Source organism: Astyanax mexicanus, chromosome 7 (assembly GCF_023375975.1).
Source record: "Astyanax mexicanus isolate ESR-SI-001 chromosome 7, AstMex3_surface, whole genome shotgun sequence".
NCBI lineage: Eukaryota > Metazoa > Chordata > Actinopteri > Characiformes > Acestrorhamphidae > Astyanax > Astyanax mexicanus.
In genome coordinates, this window is record NC_064414.1 from 37,914,812 (window position 1) to 37,929,027 (window position 14,216).

The 14,216-nt window shown below is 45.1% G+C and overlaps 1 protein-coding gene across 4 annotated transcripts in view; it reads left to right on the forward strand.

Moving 5' to 3' along the window:
• Positions 1-5,799, forward strand: part of vcla (vinculin a) — a 66,373-nt gene extending 60,574 nt beyond the window's left edge. For 2 of the 4 annotated variants that reach the window (XM_022684671.2, XM_022684672.2), the window contains exons 19-22: positions 591-782; positions 2,058-2,261; positions 3,239-3,343; positions 4,018-5,799. In XM_022684671.2, coding sequence (XP_022540392.2) covers positions 591-782; positions 2,058-2,261; positions 3,239-3,343; positions 4,018-4,164 — 648 coding nt within the window. In that variant the 3' untranslated portion in view covers positions 4,165-5,799. The remainder of the gene's footprint in view (positions 1-590; positions 783-2,057; positions 2,262-3,238; positions 3,344-4,017) is intronic. The other 2 variants (XM_022684673.2, XM_022684674.2) reach the window with 1 other exon arrangement.
• Positions 5,800-14,216: the final 8,417 nt, after the last annotated feature.

The window sequence follows — 14,216 nt, forward strand, 5'->3', positions numbered from 1 at the left end:
TGATTTATTTTTGTTTATTAAATAATTTCATATGTTTTTTTAAACAATGAAAACCACTGAATTTAAGGTGTCCAAACTTTTGTCTGGGACTGTATATGACCTTTTAAAATAATTTCCAAATAATGTTAAGCAGGGGTGTCAAACTGTAAAAGGCTGGAAAGGCTGGTGTGGCTACAGGTTTTCATTCTGAACAATCAGTAGCACACATGCACACTTTGCGGATACAGTTTGATACCCTTGATTTAAAGATTCTGACGTTTTTAGGAGTGTTTAGAACTTCTACAACAAATCATTAAAAGTGTTTAAATTATATAGTGTTTATGTGAGAACAGAAAGCATTACTTTCAGTCAGTTTCATTTCAGTGTGGATTTCCAGTAACGCTTCCCAAACTGTGAAAAGGCTTACCCGACAGAACCACAGTGCTGCCTCTCCTTCCTTATCCTAAACCTTCACTGTTCCCCTCTCCTCTCCTGTAGATCTCCATCCAGTGCCTCTCGTACTAACTCTCTCCTTCTTCTCCACACTGCTTCCCTTCTTTCCTTCCCTCTGCTCCTCCTCCTCCTCCTCCTCCTCCTCCTCCCTCCCCCAGCCCGATGTGACAGACGAGGGTTTTGAGACCGCTGAGGCGGAGGTAGATATAGACGATGAGGACGAGTTCACAGACAACGAGGACGATTTCGAGCCCGAGCTGCTCTTAATGACCTCTAATCAGCCTGTTAACCAGCCCATTCTGGCTGCCGCGCAGTCCTTGCACCAGGAAGCCCGCAAGTGGTCCAGTAAGGTACTTCTGCTTGCTGGCCCCCATGGGCTGCAGGACCCCTTCTGCATCTAGATGTTACTGTGGGAACGCTGAAACCGGCTACTGAAACTGCTGCTGTACTGCTGCTACTGCTGCTGCTGCATCGTCACACTGGGGTCCAGTGTGTAATCTTTTGGCTGCTGAGGTTGCCCCTGACTGCTGTTGGAATGGCTGTTGGAGTTTGTTGTGCACTTCTTGGACAAACTGAAACTGGCTTCACAAGTCCATCCTCTGCTTACTGTTTTTGCCTTTCGCCTCTCTGGCCCCTGGTCTGAAAGAGGAGCATTCACTCAGTGTCTGCTGTCAATCATTCTGCTTTTGCCTACCTGTGAAGCCGAGGATGATCAGTTTCTCACTGACTTTGGGGTTCCACTGTGATGAGGTTATGTCACCTGCCTGTTTGTTTTTGTGCACTGTTTTTTTTTCTTTTCTAACCATGTAATTAAGTGTGTATTAACACAGTGAAAGGACACCACCATGTATGTAACTATGTATGTCTGTAAGTCTTGTTTATAAGGCTTTATAAGGCTTTTTAAGTTGTAACATACGGTCGCTGTCACACAAAACCCTTTTAAATTTGAATCAGGCCATGGTTCTCTCTTTCAGTTCAAATTGCATAATATAGAATAGAATTTTTCTATTCAAAATTAAGGTTTTTCCTTCTTCTATATGGTTGAACATTTGTGTGACAGACACAAAAACAGGCCATAGATAGCTGGAGGTGCTGAAAAGATCCTGGTATCTTTAAAGTGGACAAACAGTTGTGGTCATAAATGAATAGAAACTCATGTCATGGCAATATTGTAATATTGATGTTCATACAAAATGATTTTTTTTTATTTTTTATACATATATCTCTTTCTTTCCCATACAAAATTCTGACCACAAAGTAGTTCAAGTCAATTCAATGCCCCACAACATATGATAGACTACAAAAATGATTATTATTATTTTTTTTTTTTTACCAGTCACCAGTTTTCTTCCACTAATTTCACAGATGGCATGATGCAAGAATGACATTGCACTGTAATGGTTATGATTAACACTTTGTTTTTGGTTTGTCTAATCCGTTTCCAAAAAGAGCATTTTGACCAGAATTGTGGCACATGATGACGATTTCTATTTATGTCTGAATATACTGTATATGTTCTACTTTATTATTCTGTTCTTGTTATTATTGTTTGTTTACAGTGTAATCAAACTAGTAGCTTAATCCAGCCAGGCCTTTTTCTAACAGAAAGCCGCGTTTCTCCTCAGGGTAACGACATCATTGCTGCAGCTAAGAGAATGGCCTTGCTGATGGCGGAGATGTCCCGTCTGGTGCGTGGAGGCAGTGGCAACAAGCGCGCTCTGATCCAGTGCGCTAAAGACATCGCCAAGGCCTCAGACGAGGTCACGCGACTGGCTAAAGAAGTGGCCAAGCAGTGCACTGACAAACGAATCCGCACAAACTTGCTGCAGGTCAGTTTATAATAGAGCCCGACTGTTAGAATACACTAGTGCATCTCAATTTTTTTTATATCATTGAAAAGTTACTTTATTTCAGTAATTCAGACCAAAATGTGACATTCATATATTATATAGATGTATTATAAACAGAATGATATATTTTAAGCTTTTATTGTTGATGATTATGGCTTACAGCCAATGAACCTCCCCCCTCAAAAAAACGTAGAAAATTAGAATATTATATACACAGTGATGGGAATAGCGACATTGAAATAATAATACTTTTTTCAGTAACGAGTAATCTAACTTATTACTGTGGGTGGTTGTTACGGGGGCAAGTAACACAAAAGTAATGCAAAAGTTACTTTAACTGGTAACTAGTTACTTTTATAGTATAGTAACTCAGTTAGTACTTTTTTGGAGAAGTAACTATAACTAATTACTTTTACCCAACGTGCCCAACACTGTATATAAGACCAATTGGTACTTTTGGCAGTACTTTTGGGCAGTGTGCCAAGTCTTGCTGGAAAATTAAATTTGCATCTCCATAAAGCTCGTCAGCAGAGGGAAGCATTAGGTGCAGAATTTTCTCTGAAAATCTTACAGCACTTCATGCTTCCCTCTGCTGACAACTTTTATGGAAATGTGGATTTCTGTCATTTGATTGGACCATTACACTTACAGGAAAACTGGGTATTCAGTAGAAAATTGACTTCACGTGCATTAGACTATCCTGTAAACTCAGTAAAAGCAGTCTGAGACTCTTATTCTCAGGGAACAGGTGTGCTTACTAAATAAGTAGGCATGTCTAGCTCTGCTTCTGGTCTCTACTGCACAGACATTTTCTATGAATTTGAATGGAAAGGAATGAAACCACAGCCTTCATGTTTTCTTCAGTATTCTTTTATGGAAAGGGAATTCTTCAGTATTTTAAAACTTTGAGCATTGATTTGTTCTCAGCTCCATGTGTATATATTTACTTTACGCAGGTGTGTGAGCGTATTCCAACCATCAGCACTCAGCTTAAGATCCTGTCCACAGTGAAGGCCACAATGTTGGGACGCACAAACATCAGTGAGGAGGAATCTGAGCAGGTGGGAATTGAGCAGATAAGCTTTCAGCTTACCTTATTTTAAAAATGTTAAAAACCTTTACAGTAGGCTTTAAATTGTTAAAATCCTTTAATTTTCCCAAAAATCGACAGTGCGCTTTATAATCCGGTGGTGCCTTACGTATGCATTCTATCAGTCAGGTAGCCTCTCCGCTGAAGTACAGCGGTATACAGGAGTTTTAGTTAAGTTCTCCAGCATCAAGGCTGGAGCAGTATTAGCATTAGCTGCTAACCGCGCAAAACACTAGCTTTTTTTACCATTCACAGTTAGCCTCTAATGCTGGTACTCCCAGCCTTAGTGGAAATCTGGAAATTTAAGCTTACTGTAATTAAATGGAAGCGCTCGTTTGACTTTAAAAGGAAATGTTTTTTTTTATTACAGTTTTGTTTACTTAGCTTAGCTAGTGTTGCATAATGCGCCCTATAATCCGGTGTACCTCATATATGAAAATAGACCAGAAAATGGAGATTAATGATAATGGGCCTTATAACATGATGTGCCATATAGTGTGAAAAATACAATACAAATACATTTACAAACATCAGCACCTAAGGAGATTTAGTAGCACTTACACACAGAGAGTATTATGTTCAAATAAAGTATTTTTGAAGTAATGCAAGAAATGAACCTAACGTATTTCTGTTTTTGATATAAAGGCTACAGAGATGTTGGTCCACAATGCACAGAACCTCATGCAGTCGGTGAAGGAGACGGTGAGAGAGGCAGAGGCAGCCTCCATCAAGATCCGCACAGACGCAGGGTTCACTCTCCGCTGGGTCCGAAAGACCCCCTGGTACCAGTAAACTGAGGACTAGCTCCTCCTGTCCTCCATGTCCTGGTTCTGTCCTGCCTTTTGGAACACGGACGTGTGGTGATGTCTAGAATGAAAGTACACATTCTAAAGCGTGTAAAACTCATGGACACTGATATAAACCACTTATTCTTACTTTATATATACGATGAGTTCATGTGTCACTGATTGCTTTGTCCGGGAACTGTTCTTTTTTTTTAAGGTTTGCTCTTGGTCCCTTTATCTTTTACCACTGTGTTTAATACATAGGATTACACAGGACAAAGAGTTTTGAATATATATTTTTGGTATGTTGGGTTTCCAGAATTTATCCAAATTCCAGGTATATATATATTTTTTGCATGAAGAGTTTTTTGTTTTCTATTTTGTATTGAAGAACTTTGGCTCGGCCTCTTTGATGCCTCTCTCAAATAATCTTAAGAGTTCATGAAGTTTACTCTTTTAGTTTTGAGAAGGAGATTTTTATTATTGAAATTGTATATATTTATATTTCTTAATGCTGTCTGCACCTGATTGTCCTAGTCAGTGTGTTTTGGTCGACACAATTAGAAGAGAAACTCAAAAGAGAGTATTTTTAGCTTTACTTACACTTACTTTACACTTGAGCTGATTGTGTTAGCTTATATTTCACCTGTTTTTCATGGAGCACTGTTGTTTAGCTTATATTTGCATAAGAAGGCTGTGGGACTTATTTCGCTGACTTTTTTTTTGTTGGATGCCTCAAAAATTGATGCCAAAGATTTTGTTAGATACAGTGTTCTGATTACTAGAATTACTAGCATTTTATTAGATTACTAAAAGTACAAGTTTAGTAGATAGATGTGCCCTTTACAAATCAGATATCACTCTGAATTATATCCAGTCTAAAAGTTTTATTTTGTGAGTGTGTGTGTGTGTGTATGTGCTGACCATTCTAAAATAATGAAAATGTGTTTTATTATGGCAAGAGTGGTGCAACAATCTCTGAAGCACAATTTATTTAACAGTTGAACTGTTATCTCTGATTATTGGCTTAAAATCATTCAGAATTCAATTAATGACAAGCTGTATGTTTTGACACATTGTTTAAAAAGAAGAAAAAAGGCTTTTTTTAAGGTGCACTGAGCTAAATATGTTTCCAGAGTCCAGTTTAAAAAAAAAAGTAAAATTATTTTACATAAACCAGGTTCACTCATTCACTTCCTATTTTTTTTCTAAATTTCTATAGTAAAAAATAAAGCAACCATATCAGATTTGCATTTGTATTTGCAGAACCTGAAAATGGAAGACTAGCACAATGGTATCCAGACCAAAGGTCTCCAGTGCTTATCACCTCAGCCAGTGATCACCAACAACCGAGTCATTCATTTAAACTTTACACAGCTAAACATTAACCAGAAAACACACTGCCTAGTCATTAGTCTCATTCTGACACTTAACATGTACATTTAGAGAATGTTTAGTCCCTAATGTAGTGCCTCATTGTGAGTGTTTACAAGGCTGAATTTTGTATGTTTGTAAACAGCATGTTTCAGGTTCAGAGATATATGATGTATGAATGTAAAAGACACTACTGCTGATTTTGGTTTTACAGTGTCCCTTAAGCATCTGCTGTGCCTCAGATTAATAAAACTATTCTTGACTTGAAGCTTGTTTTAATTATGTGCAATTATTGAACCTACAAGATATTTTCAGTGTTGGACAGAAAATCTAGTTCCTCGAAAATGGCAACTTTACTTTACATTCTTATTGGTCTTGTCCACAATGTAAAAGACAACTGTCAGATTTAATCAATGTCAAAAACAACTAGATTGCAGTTCCTACAGAAACTGCGAGTGTGATTGCAGTGCTGGCTGGTATCTGCTGTGGTGTTGCTAAGGTGTTGCTAAGTGGTTGCTAAGGTGTGGCTATGGTATCCGGGGTGGTTGCTAAGGTGTTGCTAAGTGGTTGCTAGGTGGCTGCTAAGGTGTTGCTAGGCGGTTGCTAAGGTGTTGCTATGGTATCTGGGGTGGTTGCTAAGGTGTTGCTAGGTGGTTGCTAAGGTGTTGCTAGGCGGTTGCTAAGGTGTTGCTATGGTATCCGGGGTGGTTGCTAAGGTGTTGCTAGGTGGTTGCTAGGCGGTTGCTAAGGTGTTGCTATGGTATCCGGGGTGGTTGCTAAGGTGTTGCTAGGTGGTTGCTAGGTGGTTGCTAAGGTGTTGCTAGGCGGTTGCTAAGGTGTTGCTATGGTATCCAGGGTGGTTGCTATGGTGTTGCTAAGTGGTTGGTAGGTCACTCCTAAGCAGTTGCTAGGTGGTTGCTAAGGTGTTGCTATGGTATCCGGGGTGGTTGCTAAGGTGTTGCTAGGTGGTTTCTAGGTGGTTGCTAGGCGGTTGCTAAGGTGTTGCTATGGTATCCGGGGTGGTTGCTAAGGTGTTGCTAGGTGGTTGCTAGGTGGTTGCTAAGGTGTTGCTAGGCGGTTGCTAAGGTGTTGCTATGGTATCCAGGGTGGTTGCTAAGTTGTTGCTAGGTGGTTGGTAGGTGGTTGCTAAGGTGTTGCTAGGCAGTTGCTAAGGTGTTGCTATGGTATCCGGGGTGGTTGCTAAGGTGTTGCTAGGTGGTTGCTAGGTGGTTGCTAAGGTGTTGCCAGGCGGTTGCTAAGGTGTTGCTATGGTATCCGGGGTGGTTGCTAAGGTGTTGCTAGGTGGTTGCTAGGTGGTTGCTAGGGTGTTGCTAGGCGGTTGCTAAGGTGTTGCTATGGTATCCGGGATGGTTGCTAAGGTGTTGCTAGGTGGTTGCTAGGGTGTTGCTAGGCGGTTGCTAAGGTGTTGCTATGGTATCCGGGGTGGTTGCTAAGGTGTTGCTAGGTGGTTGCTAGGGTGTTGCTAGGCGGTTGCTAAGGTGTTGCTATGGTATCTGGGGTGGTTGCTAAGGTGTTGCTAGATGGTTGCTAGGTGGTTGCTAAGGTGTTGCTAGGCGGTTGCTAAGGTGTTGCTATGGTATCCAGGGTGGTTGCTATGGTGTTGCTAAGTGGTTGGTAGGTCACTCCTAAGCAGTTGCTAGGTGGTTGCTAAGGTGTTGCTATGGTATCCGGGGTGGTTGCTATGGTGTTTCTAGGTGGTTGCTAGGTGATGTATATGCATAAATTTGATTAAATGTTGTTTGCACGTTGCTACGCAACGTGCAAATACATCAATCAGCTATGCACGCTAGGTTGCTCTGGCCGTTCGGGGGTGTCCAAACTTTTGACCCGTGGCTCCATTACACACAGTACTGGGGGGCCGGGGTGTCCAAACTTTTGACCCGTGGCTCCATTACACACAGTACTGGGGGGCCGGGGTGTCCAAACTTTTGACCTAATGCTGATTTATCCCATAGCTGCTCCATACACTCACAGTACTGGAGTTCTAGCTACCTGTCCTTCGATCTAGCTGCCGTCTTCCGATTGGCCCCATTCATTCCAATGGGGCCACTTCGTACGACAATCGTACGAAATCCGTACGTCGTAACTTTTCGTAACGCATATTTTCGGAAAGAGCTCAATAAGTTCTACAGGTCCTCAATTGGTTTCATCTTCGTATTTCAAAAATTGCGACGTCCACGGGCGTGCAAAGTTCTGCCCATTCATTTTCAATGGGCAAAAAAACGCGTACTTACGAAGTTTTTACGAAAAACGTAAGTCCAATCGGAAAGCTGTATACAAGCCCACCATTCCCGATATGGACGCACGTTTTCTCTTTTGAACGAAGTCGATATTTCGAAAACTGCGGCACTAGTTAACCGGACAAAAAACAGGTGGAATAATAATAATAACTAGATTGCAGTTCCTGCAGAAACTGCGAGTGTGATTGCAGTGCTGGCTGGTATCTGCTAAGGTGTTGCTAGGTGGTTGCTAAGGTGTTGCTAGGTGGTTGCTAAGGTGTTGCTGTGGCATCCGGGGTGGTTGCTAAGATGTTGCTAGGTGGTTGCTAAGGTATTGCTAGGCGGTTGCTAAGGTGTTGCTATGGTATCCAGGATGGTTGCTAAGGTGTTGCTAGGTGGTTGCTAGGGTGTTGCTAGGCGGTTGCTAAGGTGTTGCTATGGTATCCGGGGTGGTTGCTAAGGTGTTGCTAGGTGGTTGCTAGGGTGTTGCTAGGCGGTTGCTAAGGTGTTGCTATGGTATCCAGGGTGGTTGCTAAGGTGTTGCTAGGTGGTTGCTAGGGTGTTGCTAGGCGGTTGCTAAGGTGTTGCTATGGTATCCGGGGTGGTTGCTAAGGTGTTGCTATGGTATCCGGGGTGGTTGCTAAGGTGTTGCTAGGTGGTTGCTAAGGTGTTGCTAGGCGGTTGCTAAGGTGTTGCTATGGTATCTGGGGTGGTTGCTAAGGTGTTGCTAGGTGGTTGCTAGGTGGTTGCTAGGGTGTTGCTAGGCGGTTGCTAAGGTGTTGCTATGGTATCCGGGGTGGTTGCTAAGGTGTTGCTAGGTGGTTGCTAGGTGGTTGCTAGGGTGTTGCTAGGCGGTTACTAAGGTGTTGCTATGGTATCCGGGGTGGTTGCTAAGGTGTTGCTAGGTGGTTGCTAGGTGGTTGCTAGGGTGTTGCTAGGCGGTTGCTAGGTGGTTGCTAAGGTGTTGCTATGGTATCCGGGGTGGTTGCTAAGGTGTTGCTAGGTGGTTGCTAGGTGGTTGCTAGGGTGTTGCTAGGCGGTTGCTAAGGTGTTGCTATGGTATCCGGGGTGGTTGCTAAGGTGTTGCTAAGTGGTTGGTAGGTGGTTGCTAAGGTGTTGCTAGGCGGTTGCTAAGGTGTTGCTATGGTATCTGGGGTGGTTGCTAAGGTGTTGCTAGGTGGTTGCTAGGGTGTTGCTAGGCGGTTGCTAAGGTGTTGCTATGGTATCCGGGGTGGTTGCTAAGGTGTTGCTATGGTATCCGGGGTGGTTGCTAAGGTGTTGCTAGGTGGTTGCTAAGGTGTTGCTAGGCGGTTGCTAAGGTGTTGCTATGGTATCTGGGGTGGTTGCTAAGGTGTTGCTAGGTGGTTGCTAGGTGGTTGCTAGGGTGTTGCTAGGCGGTTGCTAAGGTGTTGCTATGGTATCCGGGGTGGTTGCTAAGGTGTTGCTAGGTGGTTGCTAGGTGGTTGCTAGGGTGTTGCTAGGCGGTTACTAAGGTGTTGCTATGGTATCCGGGGTGGTTGCTAAGGTGTTGCTAGGTGGTTGCTAGGTGGTTGCTAGGGTGTTGCTAGGCGGTTGCTAGGTGGTTGCTAAGGTGTTGCTATGGTATCCGGGGTGGTTGCTAAGGTGTTGCTAGGTGGTTGCTAGGTGGTTGCTAGGGTGTTGCTAGGCGGTTGCTAAGGTGTTGCTATGGTATCCGGGGTGGTTGCTAAGGTGTTGCTAAGTGGTTGGTAGGTGGTTGCTAAGGTGTTGCTAGGCGGTTGCTAAGGTGTTGCTATGGTATCTGGGGTGGTTACTAAGGTGTTGCTAGGTGGTTGCTAGGTGGTTGCTAAGGTGTTGCCAGGCGGTTGCTAAGGTGTTGCTATGGTATCTGGGGTGGTTGCTAAGGTGTTGCTAGGTGGTTGCTAGGTGGTTGCTAGGGTGTTGCTAGGCGGTTGCTAAGGTGTTGCTATGGTATCCGGGATGGTTGCCAAGGTGTTGCTAGGTGGTTGCTAGGTGGTTGCTAGGGTGTTGCTAGGCGGTTGCTAAGGTGTTGCTATGGTATCCGGGGTGGTTGCTATGGTGTTTCTAGGTGGTTGCTAGGTGATGTATATGCATCAATTAGATTAAATGGTGTTTGCACGTTGCTACGCAACGTGCAAATACATCAATCAGCTATGCACGCTAGGTTGCTCTGGCCGTTCGGGGGTGTCCAAACTTTTGACCCGTGGCTCCATTACACACAGTACTGGGGGGCCGGGGTGTCCAAACTTTTGACCCATGGCTCCATTACTCACAGTACTGGGGGGGGCCGGGGTGTCCAAACTTTTGACCTAACGCTGATTTATCCCATAGCTGCTCCATACACTCACAGTACTGGAGTTCTAGCTACCTGTCCTTCGATCTAGCTGCCGTCCTCCGATTGGCCCCATTCATTCCAATGGGGCCACTTCGTACGACATTCGTACGAAATCCGTACGTCGTAACTTTTCGTAACGCATATTTTCGGAAAGAGCTCAATAAGTTCTACAGGTCCTCAATTGGTTTCATCTTCGTATTTCAAAAATTGCGACGTCCACGGGCGTGCAAAGTTCTGCCCATTCATTTTCAATGGTCAAAAAAACGCGTACTTACGAAGTTTTTACGAAAAACGTAAGTCCGATCGGAAAGCTGTATACAAGCCCACCATTCCCGATATGGACGCACGTTTTCTCTTTTGAACGAAGTCGATATTTCGAAAACTGCGGCACTAGTTAACCGGACAAAAAACAGGTGGAATAATAATAATAACTAGATTGCAGTTCCTGCAGAAACTGCGAGTGTGATTGCAGTGCTGGCTGGTATCTGCTAAGGTGTTGCTAAGGTGTTGCTAAGTGGTTGCTAAGGTGTGGCTATGGTATCCGGGGTGGTTGCTAAGGTGTTGCTAAGTGGTTGCTAGGTGGTTGCTAAGGTGTTGCTATGGTATCTGGGGTGGTTGCTAAGGTGTTGCTAGGTGGTTGCTAAGATGTTACTAGGCGGTTGCTAAGGTGTTGCTATGGTATCCGGGGTGGTTGCTAAGGTGTTGCTAGCTGGTTGCTAGGTGGTTGCTAAGGTGTTGCTAGGCGGTTGCTAAGGTGTTGCTATGGTATCCGGGGTGGTTGCTAAGGTGTTGCTAGGTGGTTGCTAGGTGGTTGCTAGGGTGTTGCTAGGCGGTTACTAAGGTGTTGCTATGGTATCCGGGGTGGTTGCTAAGGTGTTGCTGGGTGGTTGCTAGGTGGTTGCTAGGGTGTTGCTAGGCGGTTGCTAGGTGGTTGCTAAGGTGTTGCTATGGTATCCGGGGTGGTTGCTAAGGTGTTGCTAGGTGGTTGCTAGGTGGTTGCTAGGGTGTTGCTAGGGTGTTGCTAAGGTGTTGCTATGGTATCCGGGGTGGTTGCTAAGGTGTTGCTAAGTGGTTGGTAGGTGGTTGCTAAGGTGTTGCTAGGCGGTTGCTAAGGTGTTGCTATGGTATCTGGGGTGGTTACTAAGGTGTTGCTAGGTGGTTGCTAGGTGGTTGCTAAGGTGTTGCCAGGCGGTTGCTAAGGTGTTGCTATGGTATCTGGGGTGGTTGCTAAGGTGTTGCTAGGTGGTTGCTAGGTGGTTGCTAGGGTGTTGCTAGGGGGTTGCTAAGGTGTTGCTATGGTATCCGGGATGGTTGCCAAGGTGTTGCTAGGTGGTTGCTAGGTGGTTGCTAGGGTGTTGCTAGGCGGTTGCTAAGGTGTTGCTATGGTATCCGGGGTGGTTGCTATGGTGTTTCTAGGTGGTTGCTAGGTGATGTATATGCATCAATTAGATTAAATGGTGTTTGCACGTTGCTACGCAACGTGCAAATACATCAATCAGCTATGCACGCTAGGTTGCTCTGGCCGTTCGGGGGTGTCCAAACTTTTGACCCGTGGCTCCATTACACACAGTACTGGGGGGCCGGGGTGTCCAAACTTTTGACCCATGGCTCCATTACACACAGTACTGGGGGGGGGCCGGGGTGTCCAAACTTTTGACCTAACGCTGATTTATCCCATAGCTGCTCCATACACTCACAGTACTGGAGTTCTAGCTACCTGTCCTTCGATCTAGCTGCCGTCCTCCGATTGGCCCCATTCATTCCAATGGGGCCACTTCGTACGACATTCGTACGAAATCCGTACGACGTAACTTTTCGTAACGCATATTTTCGGAAAGAGCTCAATAAGTTCTACAGGTCCTCAATTGGTTTCATCTTCGTATTTCAAAAATTGCGACGTCCACGGGCGTGCAAAGTTCTGCCCATTCATTTTCAATGGTCAAAAAAACGCGTACTTACGAAGTTTTTACGAAAAACGTAAGTCCGATCGGAAAGCTGTATACAAGCCCACCATTCCCGATATGGACGCACGTTTTCTCTTTTGAACGAAGTCGATATTTCGAAAACTGCGGCACTAGTTAACCGGACAAAAAACAGGTGGAACTAGATTGCAGTTCCTACAGAAACTGCGAGTGTGATTGCAGAGCTGACCGGGGTACCCAAACTTTTGACCAGTTGCTCCATTACACACAGTACTGGGGCACTGGGGTGTCCAAACTTTTGACCCGTGGCTCCATTACACAGTACTGGGGCTCTGGGGTGTCCAAACTTTTGACCCGTGGCTCCATTACACACAGTGCTGGGGCTCTGGGGTGTCCAAACTTTTGACCCGTGACTCCATTACACACAGTGCTGGGGCTCTGGGGTGTCCAAACTTTTGACCCGCAGCTCCATTACACACAGTGCTGGGGCTCTGGGGTGTCCAAACTTTTGACCCGTGGCTCCATTACACACAGTACTGGGCTCTGGGGTGTCCAAACTTTTGACCCGTGGCTCCATTACACACAGTGCTGGGGCTCTGGGGTGTCCAAACTTTTGACCCGTGGCTCCATTACACACAGTGCTGGGGCTCTGGGGTGTCCAAACTTTTGACCCGTGGCTCCATTACACACAGTACTGGGGGGCCGGGGTGTCCAAACTTTTGACCTAATGCTGTTTTATCCCATAGCTGCTCCATTACACACAGTACTGGAGTTCTAGCTACCTGTCCTTCGATCTAGCTGCCGTCCTCCGATTTGCCCCATTCATTCCAATGGGGCCACTTCGTACGACAATCGTACGAAATCCGTACGACGTAACTTTTCGTAACGCATATTTTCGGAAAGAGCTCAATAAGTTCTACAGGTCCTCAATTGGTTTCATCTTCGTATTTCAAAAATTGCGACGTCCACGGGCGTGCAAAGTTCTGCCCATTCATTTTCAATGGGCAAAAAAACGCGTACTTACGAAGTTTTTACGAAAAACGTAAGTCCGATCGGAAAGCTGTATACAAGCCCACCATTCCCGATATGGACGCACGTTTTCTCTTTTGAACGAAGTCGATATTTCGAAAACTGCGGCACTAGTTAACCGGACAAAAAACAGGTGGAATAATAATAATAATAATAATAAGAATAAGACTTAAGAAGATCAATACTGTGATTGCATTACTGCAATCACACTAACTAGATTGCAGTTCCTGCAGAAACTGCGAGTGTGATTGCAGTGCTGGCTGGTATCTGCTAAGGTGTTGCTAAGGTGTTGCTAAGTGGTTGCTAAGGTGTGGCTATGGTATCCGGGGTGGTTGCTAAGGTGTTGCTAAGTGGTTGCTAGGTGGTTGCTAAGGTGTTGCTATGGTATCTGGGGTGGTTGCTAAGGTGTTGCTAGGTGGTTGCTAAGATGTTACTAGGCGGTTGCTAAGGTGTTGCTATGGTATCCGGGGTGGTTGCTAAGGTGTTGCTAGCTGGTTGCTAGGTGGTTGCTAAGGTGTTGCTAGGCGGTTGCTAAGGTGTTGCTATGGTATCCGGGGTGGTTGCTAAGGTGTTGCTAGGTGGTTGCTAGGTGGTTGCTAGGGTGTTGCTAGGCGGTTACTAAGGTGTTGCTATGGTATCCGGGGTGGTTGCTAAGGTGTTGCTGGGTGGTTGCTAGGTGGTTGCTAGGGTGTTGCTAGGCGGTTGCTAGGTGGTTGCTAAGGTGTTGCTATGGTATCCGGGGTGGTTGCTAAGGTGTTGCTAGGTGGTTGCTAGGTGGTTGCTAGGGTGTTGCTAGGGTGTTGCTAAGGTGTTGCTATGGTATCCGGGGTGGTTGCTAAGGTGTTGCTAAGTGGTTGGTAGGTGGTTGCTAAGGTGTTGCTAGGCGGTTGCTAAGGTGTTGCTATGGTATCTGGGGTGGTTACTAAGGTGTTGCTAGGTGGTTGCTAGGTGGTTGCTAAGGTGTTGCCAGGCGGTTGCTAAGGTGTTGCTATGGTATCTGGGGTGGTTGCTAAGGTGTTGCTAGGTGGTTGCTAGGTGGTTGCTAGGGTGTTGCTAGGGGGTTGCTAAGGTGTTGCTATGGTATCCGGGATGGTTGCCAAGGTGTTGCTAGGTGGTTGCTAGGTGGTTGCTAGGGTGTTGCTAGGCGGTTGCTAAGGTG